Source organism: Polypterus senegalus, chromosome 17 (assembly GCF_016835505.1).
Source record: "Polypterus senegalus isolate Bchr_013 chromosome 17, ASM1683550v1, whole genome shotgun sequence".
Taxonomy (NCBI): Eukaryota; Metazoa; Chordata; class Cladistia; order Polypteriformes; family Polypteridae; genus Polypterus; species Polypterus senegalus.
Window position 1 is genome coordinate 5,653,094 of NC_053170.1, and position 26,371 is coordinate 5,679,464.

Genomic DNA, 26,371 nt, shown 5'->3' on the forward strand with positions numbered 1-26,371 from the left:
TCTCTCAAAGTTTTATATACACTATGAAGAGAAAAAAAAAATAGATATTAATGTATTTTTATATCAATCGTGTTCCTGTTAAATAAATTAGCATTGAATAACACATTATTGTAATCATCAAACTCATGACCCTTCCATTCAAATTCGATTGTTGGGAGTTTGGCGATTTCAACTAGATTTGTGAGATGTTTAGGAAAGATTGACACCTCTGTCAGTGTCCAGGGGAAAAAAATACTTTTTACCAAAAGAAGAAAGAAATTGTGCATTTTTTTTTAAACTCTTTGGCTGATGATAATTATTTTCTTGATCTGGGACAAAAATGTAAGGTATTCTATGTTTTTGGGCCAGTAAGACTTTATGCACCCAATATACATGAATGAAAGGTTATAGTTTCCATGCAACTCAAGCTAACATTTGTAGGATGTTCCTTCCAAATCTTTCAGCATCATTGAGTTTAACCAATAAAACCCTCCAGGTATTACAAAAGATGGCATCTGTTTGTTAAGTAACCCAAGATTCAGCATATAATATAGGAGAGCAGACTTAACCTGCTGTATAAGAGTTCATTGTTATTGGATGTAATTTACCGTTAGCTCTCCTAGGACACCTTTGAAAAATTGTACAGAAGCTGCAGGTAGAAAGTGTCAGGGTGAAGAGATGAGAACCAAGTAGATACTGAAAAATAAAAGCGGTAAAAGAATATCCAATCCGTGCACCTGAAGACTCAAATCCTTAATCCTTCCCGAAGCCCCAGCATTCTTGTACGGCCTCTTTGTTTTTGTTTTTATTTTTTTTTTGGTTTGTTTTTTTTGTTTTTCTCCGCATCTGTTTAGTGTTTTGCACTAGTTTTCTGCAGATGGGGACTTTTTTTTCTCTCTCTCACCTGCTGAGGATACGGAAAAAAATCTACAAGACTGACATAGTCAAATAATCTGTGTCTGCAGGTGAGGGCTCAGCATCGTGACAAGCAGGTTGAGGAGCGGACTCTTTCCCACCGACAAGATGAAAACAACCGGCATGCCACCCGGCACCAGGTACGAGCCAATCACAGGCTGCTGGGTTAGAATACCATAGCCTGCTAATGGACTGGCTGAAGTCTATACTAATAAATGCGTTTAATGGTTTGGCTAAGCCATATGTCGGGCTTTCCTTGCTCATTTGTGTAGGCCTTTTTTTGTGCATGTGTTGCCTTAAGGCTGAATTGTTGCTCTTGCCTAAAATCTGATTGGCTTTGTTTAGCAATACATAAAGAAAACACTTCTGCTCCTTATGCCTCTTGGAGAAAGAAGTTGGTGGTGTGCACCACTTTGACTCCGTGACTTACTTTGATCTTTCACTGGCTTTTGCTCTCTGCCCTGCCACTTTTCTTTTAGCTACTTGTGCTACACGTCTCTAATATGAATTGCTCGATCGTGTTTTCCCCAATATTCTCTTCCTGCACCACATAACCTCATGTTCTCCTGTCACATATGGCTTCATGTTTCTGAACATTTCAAAAGTAACAATGTAAAGTGTGGATGGCCAGTCCTCTGCACCAGGGTTACCTTGGGTTGCATAGAAACTGAAAGCTTGTGTGCTTGTCCTGCGTTGTCCTAAACTAATTCATGGTAAAGTCATTAAAATACCTTCATTGTTACCATTCCATTCTAACAGTACAAGATTAGAAAATATACTATACTAATGTTTACTGATGTCCATGTGTTTTTAGGTGGTGCTATGGTGGAGGGTGTTTCTGTATGTTTGAGGGTTGTGGGTATGTGCTTTCTAAAGTAAACAGGCATTTGTTGAGCAGTTGTGTGTCAGATGTCCGCTGGCTTGTGTGTGTACAAGTGAGGCTAGACATGAGTTCAAAAGTCTCATATTTCCCTTATAAATGGTGTTTTAGTGTAGCATTGAATGCATGCTCAGTGGTCTGTTTCTTGTGCTGAAGCAGGCCTCTTTCCTTAACTATTATTGCTGATTTTTAACCTTTGTTTTTCTTTATGTTTGGAGCTTTGATATGCAACAGGAAAATGGCCATGCAGTCATCCATTTCTTTTCCCCTTTATCACTGTAAAAATGTGTTTTTGTTTTTTTTTTCTGCCTTCCTTTCAGGCTCCAACTGAGCGGCAGATTAGGTATAAAGAGAAAGTGACAGAGATGCGAAAGAAAAGGGATTCCGGATTATTGAAAGAACAGAAAGATAAATACATGGTAAGGGTGATGAATACATTTAAGAATTGAAAAATGGCAACAACTTCTCTGCCTCTCTCCATCCCGCTTAAGAATACATTTTCTGCTTGATGTTTACGTGTCACACGGAACAAATCTGGAGAGGTTACAACAAACGTTTGTAGTCTGACTAACCTTGCCTGGTTTGTTTTTGCACAGGAGCACAGGCAGACCTATGGAAATACACGAGAGCCTCTCCTAGAGAATATCACTAGTGATTATGACCTGGAGCTCTTTCGCAAAGCCCAGGCACGTGCTTCCGAAGATCTTGTAAGTTTCTTCCCTTTTTAAATTTGCTTTTTTTTTTCTTTTTCGATGCACAGACATAATTTTGCAACAACACATTCACTCAGCCCAGTCTGGTCTTGCTACGTATAGTCTATAAAAATATTTAACACTAGAACTTTTGAAGCATTCGAAAAATCTTTTAATCCCGGGCCACCTTATATTTCTTCACACGTTAGTTCTGAACAGACATCAACCACAGCACTGACTGTGGTCATCGCTGCTCTTGTGAAAAGAATGGAGATAAACGGCATCAGCTCAGAGAGGGAGAGGCAAGTTTGTTGTACCACGTGAACATCACTGACAGGATAAACTGAATAATAATAAAAAGCACTAACTTTTACAAGTAGCCAAAATTTACATTAGGTGTTACATTTGATTCAAGTCTGTATGATTTTTTTTTTAAATATTATAGTAATAATAATAGCAGCTTACTGCTTAAAACGCAGATCCCCTATTCTCGAACCCGCAACCATCTGGTTATAAGGCAGCAGTTCTTAACTCTGCACTACCTAGGAATACACCTCAACTTTCTGTCGATTAACATTTCAGCTTGGGTTTTCAACTCATTAACAGCAACATGTAAATTGAATGATTTTTTTTTCTTTGGTTATATTTTTGAATAAACGCTCATGTGTTTAGTTGATATTTGGACTAAAGTCTTCACACATTGGTCGATTTCGTTGCCTGCGCAGTGTAGTGTCCCTCGGGCGGTTTCACTGCCCGCCCACCACACACAGCTGCCCCGTTTGTTCTCGGTGGGCGGCTGGTAATGCTGCAAGCGCTGGCTGGAGGGAGGTGATTTCGCTGCTTGCGCAGTGTAGTGTCCCTCGGACGGCTCCCGGCGTCAAGCGGTTTCACTGCCCAGCCACCACACACGGCTGCCCTGTTTGTTCGTTCTCTGTGTGTGGCTGGTAATCCTGCAAGCGGTGACCCGGTTGTGGCTGAACGGAGGCCATTGAGGGTGAATGGGGCGGCGGGGGGTAGCATTGTAGTGTGCATCGGATGGCTGCCTATTGAATGGGGGCAATTCGCTACCTGCCTTTGGCCGCACCGTGTTCTCAGTGGTGGGACGCTGCAGGTAGCATACTGTAGTGAAGGTGACTGTGAGGTGGGCTGGTGATGAACCACCTGTCGATGCACCCATTCATTCTCAATTGCAAGCCTGCTTGTACTGTTACGTACATAGCAGGAAGTTGTCTCTTGTCAGTACATCAGACGTGTTGACGACAGGTGCCTTCCTGCTATGATAGCGTGTACAGTGCTGTGCAGAAGAGCTCATCTTAATCTTTTGTCTTCACCCTTCAACTCTGTCTCTGAAACAGAAATCTGATGCAAGTGCTGGAGATACAGTAAAGAAGAGAAAAACTATCACCATTGAAAATAATGTAGAAATAATAAAAAGGTCAGAGAGAGGTGAAACTCCATCATTCATTGGCAGAGCACTTGCTTACAGTCGGTCAATAATAGCATTTATTACATGTATGTACCTGTTCCAACTTACATGCAAATAAATTCAACTTAAGTACAAACCTGCCTGTATTAGTATAACATGGTATGTGTTCACCATTTCTTGCCTCCCATCCTACATTTACACAGATCGTTGTAGACATGGAACACACATGAAATGTATCTAAGGTGGCCCAGGATTACAAGTTTTTTCGTAGGCTTCAGGGATTCTAGTGTTAAGTACTTAATACCATTGGCATTACAGTGAAACATGAGTAAGAGTTAAGCTTGTTTTTATTGTGCTAGCACAGGAAAACCAAAAACTCCAAACAAGGCAGTTTCAAAGGTATAAGCAGTCAAGTCGGTGGCAGTAAAGGGGGTTTACTGTTAAAATTTCTTCTTCTTCGATGAAAACTTAGACTGGCCACTTTACTGACAGACTGAACTTTCATGCTTTCCTTAGTGTGAATTTTTTTTTGTAATTTGCAAAATCCAAATCAAATTATTGTAATTAAGCTGGGATATTGCAATGCCATGCCCCGTACTACTATGTTTAACGGCTTATGGTATGCCTCTGCTTTTTTTTTTTTTGTCTGACTGCTTGTAATCTAGCTGTCATTCATGGTAGTCTGCACTTGAATCACTTGGATGAACAAGTAATATTAGAACTTCATTTTTATTTTATATGCGAGCTTTGTATTTTGCACAAATTTTGCATCTCAGCCTTCAGTGGCTAGAGGAGCTACAGTTTCTATATATTACAAAAATGAGCTTTTGTACTCTTCAAGTTCTTTTCTGAATAATCCATCACAAAAAGCTTTATTGGGTGAACTTCCCATTTTGAAAGTAGGTGTCCCAACTTTCATTGATTACTTGCTAACCTTCTGTATGAATAAGTAGCGATGCGTGAAGCAATTGTGGTGCTGGGAAATATTGCTATCAAAACAGTAAGAAACAAGTAATTAACAAAGGATGAAAGACAGATCATTATACCCCTTAAAATTGTAGGTTTTACCTTTAGAGAACCTACAGGATGACCTGATGGAGGCCAAGGCAAATGTTTCAGCGACTACTATTGCACAAACACTGAACAAACGAGGATTTAATAGCTGGATTCCAAGAGGCACTCCACTCTTGACCACAACAAACATCAAAAGTTGATTGGAATATGCCAGGAGGAATGCCAGGGTAGACCTGCAGAGTTTTGGGAGACGGTTCTGTGGACTGATGAAACTAAACTGAAAATATTTTGACATGTGTCCAATGTGAGAAAGGCCAGGTTTATGACCAAAAGAATGGTATCCCTGTGCTCAACCATGGATGATGTGTGGGTCATTGGTGAAATGGTGATGGTTTTCTGTTGCATGAACTGGCAGTCTTGACAGTGTAAGTGCTGTCATGGATTCCTTGAAATTCTAAGCCATTTTAAATAAGCATGTGATGGCTTCTGTTGGGGAATTTATCCTTGGTGACCATTATCCCACGATCACCTCCAAGTTAAGAGAAGAATCGATCCTGGAATGTCCTGGAGTGACTGTCTCAGTCCCCGGATTTAAATCCCATACAGAATCTTTGGTTGGGTTTAAAGGGAGTTGCAGCAAGGAAGCCATCAAACATCAATGAGCTAAATGCTTTTGCTTTTTGGTGGAATCCTCCAGATTTACTTAAAAGTATACATACAAGTGTAGTTAGTGCACCATTTGCCTAGCAGCAGTGTCCCCAAGCGCAGGTGTTGCATAGTGTTAAGTATATCCCCAGCTTAAAGGATGCTCCAGAATGTACTGAAGTTGTGGGCCGATTATTAATGCACATAGACATTTGTGAAAAGAATTAACATTTTTCATTTGAACTCAATGTTAAGTCAATTTATATTCTAAAAATAACTCAAGCATCAATAAGTTTTGATTGTTGTTTAGCCCTCTTGCTGTATGTTTTACTTAAGAGTATAGTGATGTGAGTCGAAGTTCTGTCTTTTGAGGTGAAAGGGTGAATATTTCCGATTGCAATTGTATATATAATTTAAACAATTAAGTTTTTAATTCATGAATGTTATATAGTAGACATCTGTCATTTGAAGTCATCCAAAATTCAAAATGTTTTCTTACCAAAGTCAGATAAAGACAAAGGTTTATATTTGACTCATTAAAATTGTGCTTGTTTAGGTATCGATTGATTTTGGTCAGAAGTTTATGTTGAACAATTTGTGTATTTGAGTAAGTGTTTGTTTTCTCTTTTTTCTTCTTTTCTAAGGAGAAACTACGGCTACAGGGTCAGATTACTGAAGGAAGCAATATGATTAAAACCATTGTGTTCGGCCGCTATGAGTTGGACACATGGTACCATTCACCGTACCCAGAAGAGTATGCTCGGCTTGGACGTCTTTACATGTGTGAATTCTGCCTCAAATACATGAAAAGCCAGACGATCCTCCGGCGCCACATGGTAAGTGAGTTTCTGGTAAAGGAGGGCTTGAGGTCCTCTTTTTTTTTTTGGAGTTTAAAGTTTTTTCTTGAAAAGACCTGAGCTGAATGTGGCTTCACCAAAGAACTTTTTTATTGTTACAAGGTACTTATTATTTTTTCTTTGGCTGATGCCTTTATCTAAGGTAGCTTACGTGAATTCCTTGTTGTTTATAGTGGCCTGAAAACACCTTTATAGGCAGCTCTTTTTTTAAAGAGTTGCACACATTTCTCTGTTTGAGCTGAAATGTGTTTTGTTCAGAGTTAAACATTTTTTCTACAAATGCAAATTTAGTGGACACTAGTGTTGGTTTTGATCTTTCATGTAAATTAGGCATTTTAGACAACATCTTAAAAGCTGCCAATGTTTCTAGCAGTTGGCTGGTTCTTGGACTCATGTCTTTTTTTTCTCTCTTATACCCAGGCAAAATGTGTTTGGAAACATCCCCCTGGAGATGAGATTTATCGGAAAGGGGCCATATCTGTGTTTGAGGTGGACGGGAAAAAAAACAAGGTAGAGATGCACTTCAGTCTATTTATAGTAGATGTGAGACAGAAAAGTGGGGCTATATTTGGTGTAAGGAAATGACAATAAACTGAAATACAGATATCGTGAAAGCTTTCATTTATGTAGTCAAGATTTTATCTGCACAGATTCACAGGTTGCTGTACCATTTTGGCACAGGTGGTGGCAGCACAAAACTGCTCAACAGTTAATCTTCTTTTTTGTTCTTCTGTGTATAAGTAGAAATATATTTTGTGTTTTATAGATATATTGCCAAAACCTTTGCCTGTTAGCTAAACTTTTTCTGGATCACAAGACTCTGTATTATGATGTGGAGCCTTTTCTATTTTACGTCATGACTGAAGCAGACAACACAGGCTGCCATCTCGTCGGTTATTTTTCCAAGGTAAATTGTTTAGCATGTGCTTAATGTGTCTATTTTGCTTCCTTATATTAGATCTGTATTGACCGTATATTTTGGAGATTTTATGCCTAGCGAAACCTGCCCGTCAGATGTTTTGTAGAGTTAGTGTTTTGCAAATTGATTACCTGCAATTAATTTGTTCCTTCTTCTTAGGAAAAGAATTCTTTTTTGAACTACAATGTGTCCTGCATCCTGACTATGCCTCAGTATATGAGGCAGGGGTACGGAAAGATGCTGATTGATTTTAGTAAGTACTTTTTTTGGCTCTGCTTCCTGTAACCAGGTCATAAAGACATGAACTGGGTGACAGTCAGTTTATGATTTTTTTTTTTCCCCATAAAGCACATAAATATCAATCGAATGTTAATTTTCCGACTTGAGCACTGTAAACCTACCCCGTTGCTTTATATATTGTACAATTATTGTAACTGTTGTTTTCTTTCTTCCTCAGTATAGATGGGGTGAAAGGGGTAACAAACATTTAGTAATAGTAGCATTAAGTAAAATGTGTTGAATTTGTTCTTCAGTTCCTTGTTCTTATGCTATAAAATGCATACACTGTTAAATGTGTATTTAAGATTCATATTAATTGTTAAAAGGAGGTATTGTGCATCTACTAAAAGGAAAAATGAGAACTTTTGTTTTTTTAAGCTAAAAATGAAAAAAAAAATTGAAGACTCCAACATTTCAGCCATAAAGCCTTCAGCATTTTTTCCCTTTAAATATTTGCTTTGTGTTTGTATTGAAAATTTTCACTGAGTAAACTGCACAAAGTCTTCACTTTATGAGAAGGCCATATTTTTTTATACTTAACCTAGGTGAAGAGGTAATGTAATTGTGCAGAAGGACACAGTTTTGCTGTTCTGCAGTTGACGGTGGTATCTGTGTTTGTCATAATGACATAAAGGGTTTCTCTCAGTAGGCCTTTTTCTAGAGTTAACAGAGCCCCATTTTTTGCTCTTGACGGTCTCTTTCAGGTTATTTACTTTCCAAGGTTGAAGAGAAGGTTGGCTCACCAGAAAGGCCGCTCTCTGATTTGGGTCTGATAAGCTATCGGAGCTACTGGAAAGAGGTGCTGCTAAGGTATCTGCACAACTTCCAGGGCAAAGAAATCTCCATCAAAGGTAAACCGAATTTTTTTTTTTGCCTGACTGATGACATGAATGGAACCCCTCACTAACTGCTGATTTAATCTGCGCTGGAAAAGAAATGCTACTTCTTATAGTCTTGCGTCAAGCTTAACATCATAATTTGATAAAGCAGTAGTTGAGATTAACTGTAGTGTGTCCCCAGGTCTATATTTTAATTACCCTTGTCATCTTGATAGTTTATAAGTGATGGCCTTAACAAAGTCAATAAGTTTTTCAGACTACCCAGATGAGCGCATAAAAGCTTGTCTTAGGATACAGCAGTTACAGTAATAGGTGCTGAGAAGTTTGCAACGTTAACTTAAATTTATATAAATAAAGATTAGCTACCTTGCCCATTCTTATTACTGACTCATTATTCGGTTGTTGCCTATGGAGTCTTGCCTTCACTTCATAATTATGAACAGCACGTGAAGAAGGTGGTGACCCTGTGCCCTACTCCTTATTAGGCATGGGTTTCATCTCCTGGCATTTGTGATGAGCAATCTCATAATCTCTTTGTACTGCAGTGCTAAATTCATGCTGCTCATTCATCAGTCTTCTGACCGGTCCTATTCAAAGGAGTGACATAACAAAGAAGTGAAACCTCAGATATAAACTTCAAAGGAGTGACAACCAACCATCCAAGTGGTAGGTGAGGCGACAACAATTTTTTTGGCGAGCATACTTTCAGTTGTGTGTGGTAGGTGACACATTATGTCACTCCAATAAAATCCCACTCCTTTAATACGGTATTTATGTCTCTCCTTTATGTCACTCCTATGAAGTGTCACTCCTTTGATACAGACCCCTTCTGACATAAAGTGCATCCAGAAAGTATTCACAGCTCATCCCTTTTTCCACATTTTGTTATGTTACAGCCTTATTCCAAAATGGATTACATTCATTTTATTCCTCAGATTTCTACACACAACACCCTATAATGATGTGAAAAAAAGTTTACTTGAGATTTTTCCAAATGTATTAAAAATAAAAAATCTGAGAAATCATCTGAATGATGCCATGGCAGCCATTCTTGCGCCTGTACACTCTGTTCACATTTGTTTTTAGGTAGTGAAGAGGTAAGAGAGGTAGTTAGCCAATAATGGAGAGGGGATGATTAAGTGGGTCAGAATGCACAGGAATTAATCAGGAAACACCCAGCTCTTTTTCGAAATATGCAGAGGGATATTTTCTGATCGCAGAAAGTGAGGGCTGTAATTTTACATCTCATTGGAGAGATGGTGCCAATTTCTATAGTACATTGTCCGCATCCCTGCACTGGGGGATTAGGACCCACTAACAGACCACAGGGTTTGCATCACCCTGGACCAAAGCGGCTGGTGTGATGCCTGATATTTCTGCTGTAAAGCACTATATAAACAGAAGCAGATTTTGTATTTTGTTATTAATATTTATTTAATTAGCCACTCTTTTGTGTGCTTTTTGCATTTGTCTTTTTTATATTAGTTTTGCCTCCCGCCTTTTTCCCTTTCCCCCCCCCTCCTCTTTCATGGAATAATAATAAATGCAGCTGTTGTTAAAATGTATATTTAACATATTTACATTCATCTTGTTTACAAGAGGCACAGAGATAGTGTCTAGTCTGCATTTATTTCTAAGCACATCTCAGTTCTTTTTATTCTGTGTGGTGCCAAGTACTCCAATCCTTTTTCTTTTTTTACTAATTACCCTTAACTCCATCTTGAAAGTTCTTTCCATACACCCTCTTCTTCCTGATTTGCTGCTCATATTTTGTCAGGATTATACACTTCTTGTTGGCAAACAAACGCAGCAGGAAATCTGTCTTCAAGGCAAACAAAAGCAGCCATTGATTAAAGCTTTTTTAATTGGCTGAAATGAGCAACAGACGTCCCTCTTCCCAGTGTCTACTTGATTTTCATCTTTGCCACAGTATTTGCAATTACTGTCATGTTTTCCGTGTTTTTAATCTGTCACTTGTTTCATAATCCTGGAAAAAAAAAAATTCATTTTTAATTTATGCACTCTGGCATCATAGCTACTAAGTAAATAGAAACACACACACACACATGCACTTAAAGAGTCACTGGGCAGGAATTCAGTAATTTAGTAATGATTTGAGAAGTGAATGAATTGAATTGAAAAGTGCAGAATTTGTCAATGAATTCTCTCCATTTGTATTAGATTAAGGTGCAAGTTTGCAGTCTTGAGTATTTTTGATTGATTTACAGCGATGAGAGATGTATCCTCCAAAACACAAATATGAAAACCCAGTCAGTGCAGTCTGCACCCCTTTTTAGTAAAAGTCTTATGTTTGCACTTCCTGTCTGAGTTTTTCCCAGTCCAGTACCATTTGCTTTGTTAAAGGTTATAACAGTAGTTTGTGAAAAAGAGAGCAGGTCTTGTACCATAAATTCTTCAAACATAAACTATTATGTCGATCAGATTGTGGTTGCAAAGCTTCATTGGATCTTTAACCAATTTAAATACATGTATACATCCAGTATCTTGCCAATGGTGTTAACTTTAAGAAATTAGAACATTAGAACACTCTTGACGAGAACAGGACATTCAGCCCAACAAAGCTTGCCAGTCCTATCCACTTGTTTCCTCCAAGAAAACATCAAGTCGAGTTTTGAAAGTCTCTGTCTTACTGTCTACCACACTACTTGGTAGCTTATTCCAAGTGTCTATCGTTCTTTGTGTAAAGAAAAACTTCCTAATGTTTGTGTAAAATTTACCCTTAACAAGTTTCCAACTGTGTCCCCGTGTTCTTGATGAACTCCTTTTAAAATACAAGTCTCGATCCACTGGACTAATTCCCTTCATAATTTTAAACACTTCAATCATATCACCTCTTAATCTTCTTTTGCTTAAACTGTAAAGGCTCAGCTCTTTTAATCTTTCCTCATAATTCAACCCCTGTAGCCCTGTAATCAACCTAGTCGCTCTTCTCTGGACCTTTTCTAGCTCTGCTATGTCCTTTTTGTAGCCTGGAGACCAGAACTGCACACAGGACTAAAGATGAGGCCTCACCAGTGTGTTATAAAGGTTGAGCATAACCTCCTGTGACTTGTACTTCACAGATTGTGCTATATAACCTAACATTCTGTTAGTCTTCTTAATGGCTTCTGAACACTGTTGGGAAGTTGATAGCTTAGAGTCCACTATGACTCCTAAATCTTTCTCATAAGGTGTACTCTCTATTTTCCGACCGCCCATTGTGTATTCAAACCTAATATTTTTACTTCCTATGTGTAATACTTTACATTTACTGACATTAAATTTCATCTGCCACAAATCTGCCCAAGCCTGTATGCTATCCAAGTCCTTCTGTAATGATATAACAGATTCCAAATTATCTGCTAATCCATCGATCTTGGTAACATCTGCAAACTTAACCAGCTTGTTACTTTTATTCCTATCTAAATCATTTATATATATTAAAAATAGCGGCCCTAGCACTGACCCCTGTGGAACACCACTCTTAACATCAGCCAGTTCTGATGAGGTTCCTCGAACCATCACCCTCTCCAGTAATGAAGTTGATGCTGCCAGCAGAGGACAACCCTTTTCTGGAAAACTGCCTTGGGTATAATGCCCGTGTTTTAATCCAGGTGCAAAAAAGATATGTACAAGGTGGAGTCGAGCTAAAGTTAGAAGATGGAGTAAACCTGATTAAAACTGATGCTGTCATTTGTCAGTGTAGTCCCCACCCTTCTCAATGCCTGGAAGTGCCTGGATTCCTGCAGAGTAAAAAATAAAAGGTTTTTGTCTTGTCCTCGCCACCACTCGTGCACCCGAGTTATTGTCGAACACTAATGCCAAGGAGTACTGCAGTCACTGGTGCAAGTTACTGTGACTTGCTGGAGATCAATGTGAAACCTGCTATTTGATCCAAGTGGCGGGGACTGCTGTCTCAAGGAGTTGTTTTGCTGCAAGACAATGACACACTGCTAAGAACAACAAGGCTTGTCTGGAGAAACTGAAGTTTGAGGTATTGCCACATTCTCCTTATTCGCCAGATTTGGCACCATGTGATTTCCACCATTTTCACCCATCCATCCATTTTCTAACCCGCTGAATCCGAATACAGAGTCACGGGGTCTGCTGGAGCCAATCCCAGCCAACACAGGAACCAAGGCAGGAACCAATCCAGGGCAGGGTGCCAACCCACCACAGGACACACACAAACACACCCACACACCAAGCACACACTAGGGCCAATTTAGAATCGCCAATCCACCTAACCTGCATGTCTTTGGATTGTGGGAGGAAACCGAGCGCCGGAGGAAACCCACGCAGACACGGGAGAACATGCAAACTCCACGCAGGGAGGACCGGGGAAGCTACCACTGCGCCACCGTGCCGCCCGATTACCACCATTTTGGACCACTAAAATAACATCTGGGTGGTTGTCAATTCAAGACAGATGATGACGTGAAGAAAGCGATGTATGAGTGGTTGTGAGGACAAGACAAAATCTTTTATTCTGCTGGAATCCAGGTACTTCCAGGCAGGTGGCACAAGTGCATTGAGAAGGATGGAGACAACATTGAGGAATGACATTATCAGTTTTGTTAAATAAGCTTTTTCCATTTTCTAAAGAATCTCATTTTCTAACATTAGCTTGACTCCCCCTCGTAGAAAAATATTTTAATACAAGAAAAATCTGGCTGCTTGGTTGATGCCACTGCAGCACTGTTCCCAAGTCCTGTGTTTGAATCCTGAGGTTTGTGCAGCTATTTTGTTGTTTCTGAATTATTTTGTTATCCTATGTCATTTGAAAGCCATGTGATTATTAGTGGGAAGGGTTACTGTTTCAGTGTAGGTAGGTCATAGCCAATATGTTTTCATGTATGTAATATAGGTTGGTCTCAGATTATGGCAATTCAGAAAATATGAACAAGCACTAAAAAACCCCAAGTTTTTATTTCAGCTAAATCTCAATTTTCTTCCATCATCTTCCATTTTTTACTTATGAACAAAGTGAGGTAGACTTGATGCAGTTGAATGTATAGGATCCATCAAGAATATTGAGGAATAGTAAAGCACACTATGGACTTTCTCACCATTTTCATTCATTTTGTGCTTGGTGCACAGGTGTTGCTGTAATCGGCAGCAAACTCATCACAGGGTATGCAGCTCAATCGACAGCTGTATGTTTTGCTGAAGGGTAGAAACCAGTGTTTGCTGAGTGCAATGTCAGAGAGTATAGCTGCTGGCAGGAAGAGGTGACACTCTTTTGATATCCCTTTCCACAGATAACACATCTCTGCTGAGGGATCAATTGTTAAATGTTTTTGTGTCATCATTGTGCCTTTTCGAACTCTGTGACCCAATGTCATCAAAAACTTTTGGGATTTTAGGCACAAGGTCATCATACTGTTTATAGCTGTGGTTTATTTTAGTTTAAAACACAAACAGTTTAACATCCAGCAATATTACTTAACTGTCATTTCATTAATAAATATTTTTCTGTAAAATAAATAAAGAATTGTGCATTTACGTTACAAGACATTTTCAGAGCAAGTTCTCACTTGCAAACAAAACTGGGTTTAAACCCATATTTAATTGTGGCTGCAAAATTTACTTTTTATACTGGAAGGGTACACATGATCACACACACATGGTGCAGAACAGTTTTGTGAATATCCATAAAATTGCCACATGCACACTCTTATCCATACCATTAATTTGGTTCTAGAGAGAGTCAAGCATTTTCTCCCACTTTTGCAGGTGGTGTGGATTTGGAGCCATAAATCCATCCAGTCTTAATAAACAAGTGAAGTTGCCGTCAAGCTGAAGAAGGAGTCCTAATGGACCCTTTTGTCCTGTGGGACTCTGGAGGCAGCTAATAGGTACCGGCAGGCCAAGTGGAATGCGGCTTCGGTGGTTGCTGAGGCAAAAACTCGGGCATGGGAGGAGTTTGGGGAGGCCATGGAGAACGACTTTCTGACGGCTTCGAGGAGATTCTGGTCCACCGTCCGGTGTCTCAGGAGGGGGAAGCAGTGTAGTGTCAACATTGTATATGGTGGGGATGTTGCGCTGCTGACCTCAACTTGGGACGTTTTGGGTCGGTGGGGGTAGTACTTCAAAGACCTCCTCAATCCCACTAACATGCCTTCCAATGAGGAAGCAGAGCCTGGGGAGGTGGGCTCCCCATCTCTGGGACTGAGGTCAAAAAACTCCTTGGTGGCAGGACCCCGGGGGTGGATGAGATGCGCTCGGAGTTCCTCAAGACTCTGGATGTTGTAGGACTGTCTTGGTTGACACGTCTCTGCAACATTGCATGGACATCAGGGACAGTGCCTCTGGATTGGCAGTCCGGGGTGGTGGTCCCCCTCTTTAAGAAGGGGGACCGGAGTTTGTGTTCCAACTACAGAGGGATCACACTCCTCAGCCTCCCTGGAAAAGTCTATTCGGGGGTTCTGGAGAGGAGGGTCCGTCGGATAGTCAAACCTCCGTTTCAGGAGGAACAGTGTGGTTTTCGTCCTGGTCGCAGAACAGTGGACCAGCTGTACACCCTTAGCAGAGTCCTGGAGGGTGCATGGGAGTTTGCCCAACCAGTTTACATGTGTTTTGTGGACTTGGAAAAGGCGTTTGACCGTGTCCCTCAGGGGAATCCTGTGGGGGTGCTCCGGGAGTTTGGGGTACCGGACCCCCTGATAAGAGCTGTTCAGTCCCTTTACAGCCGGTGTCAGAGCTTGGTCCGCATTCCCGGCAGTAAGTCGAACCCGTTTCCAGTGAGAGTTGCAATCTGCCTGGGCTGCTCTTTGTCACCGATTCTGTTCATAACTTTTATGGACAGAAATTCTAGGCGCAGCCAGGGTGTTGAGGGGGTCCTGTTTGATGGACTCAGAATTGGGTCACTCCTTTTTGCAGATGATGTTATCCTGTTTGCTTCATCAGGCCGTGATCTTCAGCTCTCTCTGAATCGGTTCGCAGCTGAGTATGAAGCGGCTGGGATGAGAATCAGCACCTCCAAATCTGAGACCATGGTCCTCAGCCGGAAAAGGGTGGAGTGCCCGCTCAGGGTTGGGGGAGAGATCCTGCCCCAAGTAGAGGAGTTCAAATATCTCTGGGTCTTGAGAGGGAAGAATGGAGCGTGAGATCGACAGGCGGATCGGTGCAGCATCTGCAGTGATGCGGGCTCTGCATCGGTCTGTCGTGGTGAAAAAAGAGCTGAGCTGTAAGGCAAAGCTCTCAGTTTACCAGTTGATCTACGTTCCTACCCTCACCTATGGTCATGAGCTATGGGTAGTGACCGAAAGAACGAGATCGCGAATACAAGCGGCTGAAATGAGTTTCCTCCTCAGGGTGTCTGGGCTTTTATCTTAAAGATAGGGTGAGAAGCTCAGTCATCCAGGAGGGGCTCAGAGTAGAGCCATTGCCTCCTCCGCATCGAGAGGAGTCAGATGAGGTGGCTCAGGCATCTGATCAGGATGCCTCCTGGACGCCTCCTTGGGAAGACCCAGGACATGCTGGAGGGACTATGTCTCCCGGCTGGCCTGGGAACGCCTCGGGATTCCCCCGGAAGAGCTAGATGATGTGGCCGGGGAGAGGGAAGTCTGGGCCTCTCTGCTCAAGCTGCTGCCTCCGCGACCCGACCTCGGATAAGCTGAAGAGGATGGATGGATGGAAGTTGTACTCCTGTACTGGCTATACTGTATCTTTACCATTGTGTTGTCTCACATATTTTCAAATTCTAACCCAATGATATAGACCAGGGGCCCTCAAACTCGATCCTGGGGGACCCACTGTGGCTGCAGGTTTTTGTTCCAACCAATTTCTGTTTTACATTGGACTGTTAGCCTAATTAAGTGAGTCATTCTTTCTCAGTTTCTGTGTTTTGGAGTCAATGTAGAAATTACAAACTAAGTTTGGTAGATTTTTATTAATATGTAATAAGCAGTTATATGGGGAATATATAGTTTTTTTTTCTTAGTCATTAACAGTATTTTCAACCTAATTTTCATTCTGTTTTTCGAGGTGTTCTGGTTATTTAATTGATTAAATACTAATTAGCAGGTCTGACACTGAAGTCGTTGCTGCTGTCATCATCCCGGCTGTCTGCTGTGCTGGTTGTTAATTATCACTATTACGGTTAAATGAAGGGAGCAAACTACACAGGAAAAGGGGAAAATAATAGGAAAACAACAAAACAGAGTTAAGCATTTGTAGTTTTAGAAAAAATAGAAATATTTCTAAATATCTTATAAATGTAAAAACCGTACTGTTGTGTTTTTCTGAATGCAGAATAATGAAAAGAGTAAAAAAAAGACCAGCTAATTATATGTGATCAGTTGTTATTGATTGTTATCACCGATTGTGAATTTGCTTGGAACTAAAACCTGCAGCCGCAGTGGGTCCCCAGGATCGATCTAGATATAGAGGCATTTCCTGAAAAAGTCAGAAAGTTATGCATAAGGTGTATATTTGCTAGGCCACACCCCTCCTAATTTTTATAAGACTTCATCTGAGACCGAAACGTAACTGAGTAAAAGGAAGGGAGTGACCTTTAAAAGCTTACAGTATGTTCTACCAAAATATAGAAAGTTATAGTTATCAAGTCAGGAGCACAGGATGTAGAATACCAATCAGATTACTTAAGTGAACTGTGATGATAAACTTGGATGATGTAGGTTCTGGAGATACCTGTTTTAAATGTGTGAGTGAAGTGCAATGATATTTTATGACATAAAAAAGACACATTTTCAGAATGAGAAATTAAAATGTTTGTGTTCCTCTTGTGTAGAGATTAGCCAGGAGACAGCTGTAAATCCTGTGGACATTGTCAGCACGCTGCAGTCACTTCAGATGTTGAAATATTGGAAAGGAAAGCACCTGGTTTTAAAACGACAGGTAAGTTTTTAATACTTGGAATATTTGTTACCTACTTGTTGTAGGATATATGATGAGATCAAAGAGTTCCCTGATCATGCCAGCACATATCTCACATCATTACTTTTGAGTATGAACAAAACAATATTGAACTGTGTTAACACATTTTTATTGTCTAACACAGCCTTGCGTCCAGAAGAATGCGAAGAATGGCACCCCTTGGTTTACAGTGCATTCTGTATGGATGTTGTAGCTGCGTCTTTTCTAGGTTCCCAAAATAGCGCAGCTGCTAAGTTAAATGCATAACTAAAAAATTCCACAGTCCAATGAAGTTCATTTTAAAAACGTTTAGTGAAATTTAAAGTACAAAATCATACAAATTCAAAACAAAATGATTGCACACACAGAAATAAAGGCAAATGGGGAAGGATGTTTCTTTTCTGTTTAATTGCAATCTTTGGTTTTTCATATTAAACTTTAGTTGCTTTCTGTACTTAAAAGTTGTGTTACTTTTCTGTGACAAACTTACATAGGCTTCACTTCAATACATTCATTACATTCTTTATGGTTTGAAACTGTTTTACCTTCATGCTTTACAAACTGCAAGGCAGATCATAGCCTGAACTAGTCTCTAGTCAGAATGACTAAAAAAAATTAGAATATTCAATTTACAATTTAGCTTATAGGAGATATAATATTCCTGTCTTGCTATATGGTTGTGAGACATGGATGTTATCCAGTGATCTGAGACAAAGACTGGACTCCTTTGGTGCTGCGTCTCTTCATGGAATCCTTGGGAACTGCTGGTTTGACTTTGTGTTGCTCACAGAGTCCCGAATGAGGCACATTACCTGCTTTGTGAGGAAGCGTCAGTTACAGCACTACCTTCATGAAGTGTGATTCCTCCGTGGGTGATCCAGCTCGCAGGACCGACCCGAGTGGCTTGACCAGGCCAAGGGGATGCCCGTGTAACACCTGGCTGCCGCATATATTGTAGAGGATCATTTCTGGAGGGCGGGACTGGACCGCATGTCTGCCTGGGGGGGGTTGCCAACCAGAATCTAAGAGCTGTTTCATTGTATGGTGAGTGAGGCAATGCACTGTAGCAGTGCAGGCTCTCCAACCTGACTTGAGGTATAATAGAACCTTCTATTGACTATGCACTAATATATAGAAAAATGTTTTAACATAACTAGGAAAATATTTATCAGTTTAACATTAACTAACAAATGAATCTTACTTATGGTATATTCATCTTTAATGTTATGGCTGATTGATGTGCATTTTAAGTGTATACACATGTTTAAATGTGTGTGTGTTTGCCAACCAGTATACATGTTTTAATACCCAACATTTGTTCAAACTTAGGGAAAATGTATAATTTGAGGTCTGTTCTTCAAGGGAAACAAATTAAACATTAAAAAGGTTTCAAGATAAGGAACATAAACAACTGCATAAAGTATTTAGCTGTATGGTAGTTTAATTTGAAGCCACAAGATAAACTACCTTTTGTGGGGACATATTTGTACTTCAAACATTCTACTTACTACTTTTGCTATATGCAGAAAATAATTAAAAATAAGCATACCTTTGTGCTTTACGGTATATGTGAGTCCTGTTAGTTGTTTGCTTTCAAAACCAAAAGGTGACTTTTAACGAACTGAGATGGCTTTGCATTGAGAGACTACTGAGTTTTTGTTGGTGTCATTTTTATCCCCACTTTTTTTGTGAATGCCAAGTGCAGGAACTGTTCATTTACAATAACTGCTCATGCACGCCATAGTCTAGCCTCCTTGTGGCACACACTTCACCATACCTGTACAGTCTGGGGTAGGACCCATCTCATTCCATTGAAATGGTGGTATCACTAAAGGAACATAATTGGTCAAAACCAAAACTGTGGATGTTATAGCCGCATTTTGCTAGTGTAAAGTCTGTAAAGTCAGTGCCGATAGATTCCCATCTAACCCTTTCCCTAACCAAAGTGCAATTTGTGCTCGCAGTTCTAACATGAATAATTGCTACACGTCTGAGCAGTGTTAAGTTGCAAAATATTCCTTTTGGAAAAAATAGGGCATCATTGCCATTGTTGATTTTAGGAGACCACTAATAATTAGTTTTTTCTTCAATTTTTATTGTTAGTGTTTTTGTGGATATGACCAATTGTGTTTTTAATCATAGTAGAACCACAGGAGAAACTCTCAGCTCTTGAAAAATCTGACTTTGTGCAGGGTTAAACAATGTTCCTCTTTAAGGAGTACATTTCGGAGAGATGTCCCTCAGGAGAAGCAGGTCGCTTTAACTCAGTTTTAAGCTTTGTTTTTTTCTCTCCCTTTCTTAATCCAGGATTTAATAGATGAATGGCTGGCCAAAGAGGCAAAAAGAGGGAGCACCAATAAAGCAATCGATCCAAGCTCCTTGAAATGGACCCCACCCAAAGGCACATAGACCATCTTCACAAAGTCGTCAGCAATCATTTCTCATGAAATCTCCTCACTAGCAAAATGTGTCAAGTCATTGTGGTGACCAATGCTGCTGGCCTTAAATCTGATTCAGAGGGTGGAGTACTGTGGCAAGTTGGAACGTTTATTTTTTATTTTTAATACATATTCTTTGTTTCTTCATTCAGTTCTAACATCAAGTGGCCAGTAGTTGTTGCCGTATGAACTGTCTCCTGCTAGTATTGCTTCTTGCCTCACAGTAGAGTTTCATGAACTGGAAATTTCCAAACACGAGTCTGGGCTTTGATTCACCCTCCATATTGGGAGGCTGGCGTGCATATTCAGTTCCTAAGTACTTGTGCTGGTTTTCGACTGCTCCACCTGTGCACATCTGTGAATGTCGACAGACTCTGAGCCAAGAGAATGCTGACAGTTTGAAGGCTGGACTTGACGTCTGTGTTCCAACAGTTAGGTGGTCAAATACTGTATGCCCCACATCCACCCTGTCTGTTGCTCTGGTACAGAAAGAGGGTATAAATGACTTTCACAGAGTATTCGCTGGCTGTATTCCACTTAACTGTAATATTCTTGTTTTCAGTGCATCTCCCCACTCTTTTATTGGGTCCCAAACAACACGATCACCAGTTCAATTAATCAAGCTGGACTTTACCTGTTATCCCACATGTTGGTTCAGTATAAGTGGCAGGTTGACCTTGCCTTTTCATTTAGTATCTGTAGCAGAATATTTTACAGAAAATGGCCTTTGTGAAGGAAAGTATAATGAAAGGTTTGTCTGGCAGTGACTTTCCAATTCAGTCAAGCACTTTTTCTGTAGTTGTTTTTTTTTTTTTTAACCCCTCCTTGAACTTTTAAAATATTTTCCTACAATATCATAAAGCATTGTCATATTGGCGTTCTAACTGGATAATGTACAAAATTTATAGTTAGTCTATGATTAAAAATGGATACACTTGTAAACATGAGGGATGTCAAAGTTTCAGCTGACTTGTGGCCATGCAACCTAATCAGTAGGAAATACTTAAATCCTATTGGTTAACGTTGTCTGATTATTACAAAGAACTTTAAAACATTTTAGTGGGCAATATCTTGGTAGTAGACAGCATTTGCTCTGTGGCACACTTGTCAAGGTTATCAAGTGCCAAAACCCAAGTGTACATTACAGGACACACAGGCCTTCACTGGGCTTTTCAAAGTGCAAATCGCCCCACTCATCCCAGTGGGTATGCGTTGTTGAACGTACATTGCTTTTTTTTTTCCCCCTCCACACAATTGACATTGGTGACAATTACACCAAAAATAGCCAGCAGCCTGCCTTTGTGCTCTTTTTTCTTTTTTTATAAACTGAATTTTGTTTGAGAGTTGAAATGCTTATTTTGCCCAGCCTGTTTTCCTGTAAGCTCTTAAAGTTGTGCCTGTCACGTGGCTTAATCCGTGTCTCAAGTCATTTCCCTGTTAATTGATTGTTCCAGCTTGGCTGATGTGTTTAAATGCACCTTATTTTTTTGTACCTGGTGGGGTGGACAGATGGCGGCAGGGGGGTTGGGAATGGGACTGAAGCCTTGTCGCACTCGATTGAGAAAGTTCATGGTACCATTGTAAACTGTTGTCTTTGACTCCTGTACCTGCTTTCTCATGAATAATAAAAAAAAAGAACCAAAATTTGGCACACACGCCTCAAGCATTTTTTTACTTCCTTATTTCACATGTGCCCACTGCATAATCCATGTTTCCGTAATGGGATTCCCTGTAATGGTTAATACTGGCTGTAAAACTGTAATGTTTGCTGTTTCAATGAAAAACAAAGAGGTGTTTTTTTTTTTTTTTTTGGGGGGTGGGGGAGCAACTAAGGTAAACTAGGATTTTGTGTATAATTTTAGAACTGGACTTGTTACAAATCAGAACCTTTACAGGGCGAGCAAAGATGATGGAAATGTGTCAGTGATTGAGTATAGTGGGGGGGTACTTGCTCATTGGTAATGTGTTCTTTTTTTTTTTTTTAAGAAATGTAGGACATACTTGACAAAAGAAATGCAGTACAAATGAATATATATAGAATTTAATTATGGTATATATATATATGTATGTCTTTTATCTGTCTCTTACTTCTGGTTGTAGGGTATAATCTGCTGGAAACACTTCTGGGTCAAATGTTAAATCCTTGAAAGTAGGGATTGTGAATCCTGGCTGATTCCCCCTGGTGGCCCCCTTGAAACCCAAAAAGGCTGCCCTGTGGGACTACAGGTCCCAGCATGCCCTTCGGGTGTCCATGTGGGAATGAGATTCCTAACCCAGGGATGCTGCCATCTAGTAAATTGGAGGAGAAAATAATTGCCTATATGCCTATTATCATCTCCCCCAGTCTTTCCATTGCCTTGACATCCTGGTTGGGATGCCAGTCTGTTTGCCATCTTTTTCACACTTGTGTATTCTTTCTTCCCCAAGGTGTGGCATACACTCTTCCTGTTACTCAAACATTGGTGAATTTGCAAAAGACGCGCTCCTGTTGTATCCCTGTCCAAATTCTAATCAGAAACTTCCTCCCTTGTGTTCCTATGGCTTTCCCACTGATAAAATACAAAGAAAAGCAAATAAATTCAAGCCATCAAAAGAGGCAAAGGACTAAATTTCATTGTATAGCATGGCAGCACATATCTTTTTGTCTGAGACTTGATAATAATATTGAACTGAAATATCGCGTTGCCTCAACTATTCGGAGCCTTTGCTGCAACTTGGAAACAGTTGACTACAGCACTAATTTCTGCTTTTTCTGACAAGCAAATGTTTACTCTTACTTGGGTCACTTTCCAGAATGTTCTCCCTACTTTTTCTTAATATGGCGGTTGGATACTTCACACAACTTCAAGGGGGTCTGGTCACCCCTGTCCTGCTCTATGGGTGCACATTTTAAAATTTACTCTAAATGAAAACGGCTGCCTCCATTTAAGAATGTGTGCAATACGCTTCCATAACGTTCAAATGAGATTAAAGATGACAGGTGGCCTGTTGATCTCTGACTTCTCCCCCACTAAAGGTTTGGCAGCCATCAGTTGGAAATTAAACAAAACTTGGAATGTTGAGCTTTCTTTTTTTTACGAGAGTCAATGTTTAATCTGGTGCGTAAAAACTGTTCACCGAGGGTTGACGATGGCGTCTCCCGTCCCCATACAATCCTTCACTTTTCTGTTGCTCGGCTGCCGTTCAAAGCATCTCAACACAGCGTATCTGAGCAGCGTTGTCTGCCGCAGTTTTATCCTCGTTGATAAATCCGGCTAAGCCAGCCCTTCAAACAGAGGACAACACTCATAAAAAAAAAAAAAGAGAATCTTGTGAAGGAAAAGCGACATTCTGATGACATGTGACATCTCAGCTTCTCTCGCCACACCTGTCACCTAGCCACGTAGGCCTTAACCCTTAAAATGCTACCTCAGTGCTATGCCTTACAAGTCTTTTTAGGGGCCCTGGACGTAAACCTGCTTTGTACAGATTGTCTGTCTCGACTTGTAGTACCGATGATCCTAATTTTTTAGGATGTTTGTTTGTTCACAGCCCTTAAAAAAAAACAACCAAAAATGGACGCTTCTTCCTTAGGGGGACTGCGCTTGTTTAACGTGGGAAGTGACATCCTTCACATCTTCTACAACTCCGTGATCAGTGTGGTGTTCTGGGCCGATAACATCACTTCAAGAGAGGACGGACCACCGAACCAACACGCTAATTCAAAAGGCAGCCTCGGTGATGGGGATGCCTTCTGGACCTGCTGGTGGTGGTAGTGGAGGAGGAGAAGGAAGACAGGCCATTATCAACAATGCTCGACATCCTCTCTCTGACACACTGACTCTTCACGGCTAATGAATTACACGGCACAAGTGTGTGAAGAAACACAACAGGGGGTCTTTATGCCACCAGCAGTACATCTGCATAGATCCTCACTGGGACTTTCTTTTTTAAATTTTCTTTCTTTTTAGTCATTATGGGGTGTGTGTGTGTTTATTTAACTACCATTTATGGGGGGGGCGCATGTGCTAATGGCAGCAGGTTGCTGCTCCCACCACATCACCCAGAGTGGGACCCTTGTGCAGCCATGCAACGGCTGACACCTCAGCACTATATTGGAATGGTGTGACTGTTTTAACAGTGGCTGGAGTGCCAGTCCTGAGCTTCTATAAAAACAATATTAAAAAAAGAAAAGAAAAGCCAAATTTCCCCCTGGGGACAAATAAAGTTCTCTTGATGTCACTGAATGATTCTGAGAGCAAAAAGACTTTCCATGGCTTTAGTGGCTGGCATGGGCAGGGTCATGGTGTCCAGCAGCTTTGTTGACAATGTTGTGATCTTCATGGAGTCAATGGAGGCTGTGATCGGGGGTCTCGAGAGACTGAGTGAGGGGTCTAAGTGTCTGGGCTTGCGAGGGTCCTGATAAAACCCAACAGCCAGGCCTTTAATAGCCTCTTGGGCACCGCAGCAGTGTGTCTGTCTGCAGAGAGAGTGTCGACCTCGTTGAGAGGTTTACTTACCGCGGCAGTGACATTCATGTGACTTTTCCTATGAAGTCACTAGACGGATTGGGGAGCATAGTGGGTCATGAGGTCACTTGAAAGGGGTGTGTGGCGCTCCTGATATCTCTGCAAAAGGACGAAGGTCCAAGTCTTTAAGAGTCCTGGTGCTCCCTGTTTGTGAGACATGGACGCTATCCGGTGACCTGAGAGGAAGACTCGACTCCTTCATGTGTGTCTCTTCAGAGGGTCCTTGGGTCCTGCTGGTTTGACTTTGTGTTGCTCATGGAGTCCCGAATGAATCACATGACCTGCATTGCGAGGAAGCGTCAGTTACGGCACTACGGCCATGTGACGCCATGCACCGTGGGTGATCCGGCTCTTTCTCGAGGATCCAAGGGGCTGGACCAGGCCAAGGGGACGCCCATGTAACACATGGCTATGGCAGAGGGCGGCTCATTTCTGGAGGATGGGACTGGACTGCATGTCTGTCTTATGCCAATAGGGATCCCATGCTGTGTTCGTCATGTTGTGGGTGCGGCCGCACGCTGTACCAGTGCCCACTTCCTGACCAGACCTGCCAGTCCCTGGATCTCGCCTCTTTGGGAGCATCTCCAGGATTAGGAGGACAGCACTGTTCATGGAGAGACTGGGTAGTCGTCCAGTTGGCAGCAGGCACCCAGTGCCAAAACATTACGTACAGCATGAGTTCCTGAACAAGTCGTCTTAACATCTTGTGTAATCTGTGACCAGATGAGTTCATGCTGTACTGGAAGCACAACACACCACCATTTTGTTTCAAATTAACTTATTATTGTATAGCACCTTTCATCGAGTGCAGGCCCAGAGGGCTGTGGCCAGTGTGCATGTAAAATACACTTGTGGAGCCTACAAATGACTGATCACCCAATGCATAGGAATGAAGATACAGATGTGTGTCTTTGTGTCCGCCGAGTGAGAGTGCCATGATGGATGGACGGGTGTCCCAGCCTGGATGAAGTTTTGGCTTCTTTTGTGGGAGACCACAATGGAAGAGCAGGGGGAGGTCTGTTGCAAAAAGTTATATTCCCACCCACCCCCAACCTCCCATACACATGGGGTTATCCAGAAGGCAGACTAGGAATTGTAGTTCCATGTGAGACCCTTTTGAGTACCACCAGGGGGAGCTGCTGGGGATAATCACAACCACTTCAGTAGACCTCACCCAGAAGTGCTCCCAGTGTGCAAAGCTGTGGTGCCCGAAGGACTCCCATGTCTGCCATAAAAGAAGTCCAAGTCGGGAGGAGTATGGATGAGGCTTCGGGAGAGGTGCTGAAGGAGGAGAGAAGTTCATTGTTATATTGTGTTATGGCTGAGGAGAACTTGGAGAACAGTACAGATGTAAAGAAACAAAGAAGATCTTGTGTTTGAACCCTGGACCGTGTTGTGTAGTTATCTCTGGGTCTGTTTGGGGCACTACTATGACCCCTGGTGGTCTTAAGGGACACTACAAAAATGGCGGTGCTGAGCAACCCAAAAGAAACTGAAATGTTACATTTAAATTCCCCATCCTGCCAAACTACTTTACATTTAAAATATATATATATATATATATATATATATATATATATATATATATATATATATATATATATATACAAACAAGATTGAAGTGGGATGTTAGTGAAGTGGGATGTTAGTGAAATTATTGGGTGGGCCCTTACACTGCGCAGGTCACCTGAACTTTAATTGTTGATTATGCAGATAGCAGTGGCCTTGTGATTTGTAAGTCACTTTGGATAAACGCGTCTGAAGGGGTCCGCCGTGTAACCCCTCGCTCTTCTGGTGGGATTTCGGGCTCACTTTTCTCAAGCGCTCCTGCTGGCTTCTCTTAAGTAGTCATTTCAATCAGGGTGGCGTGAGCGATGCGGATGGGAGTTCAGATTACTGCGCAACGAGATAAATGGCTGCCTTTCAGCGAGTAATAGCGGCTGGCAATTCCAACACAACTGGATACAAGACAAGTCAAGAAAGAAATGAGACTCAAATGATTCCTTAAAAATGATAATAGTCCAAAACAAAGCGGAGGAAGTGAAAGACAATCAGTTAAAAACTGAAAGAGAAGAAGAAGCCCTCTGCAGGCTGAATTGT

General features: G+C 41.1%; 1 protein-coding gene across 6 annotated transcripts in view; it reads left to right on the top strand.

Moving 5' to 3' along the window:
• Nucleotides 1-21,398, top strand: part of kat7b (K(lysine) acetyltransferase 7b) — a 44,401-nt gene extending 23,003 nt beyond the window's left edge. For 4 of the 6 annotated variants that reach the window (XM_039739227.1, XM_039739231.1, XM_039739230.1 and 1 more), the window contains 10 exons: nt 945-1,034; nt 2,095-2,193; nt 2,371-2,481; nt 6,196-6,387; nt 6,829-6,918; nt 7,175-7,315; nt 7,487-7,580; nt 8,311-8,457; nt 17,201-17,307; nt 19,633-21,398. In XM_039739227.1, coding sequence (XP_039595161.1) covers nt 945-1,034; nt 2,095-2,193; nt 2,371-2,481; nt 6,196-6,387; nt 6,829-6,918; nt 7,175-7,315; nt 7,487-7,580; nt 8,311-8,457; nt 17,201-17,307; nt 19,633-19,734 — 1,173 coding nt within the window. In that variant the 3' untranslated portion in view covers nt 19,735-21,398. The remainder of the gene's footprint in view (nt 1-944; nt 1,035-2,094; nt 2,194-2,370; nt 2,482-6,195; nt 6,388-6,828; nt 6,919-7,174; nt 7,316-7,486; nt 7,581-8,310; nt 8,458-17,200; nt 17,308-19,632) is intronic. The other 2 variants (XM_039739229.1, XM_039739228.1) reach the window with 1 other exon arrangement.
• Nucleotides 21,399-26,371: the final 4,973 nt, after the last annotated feature.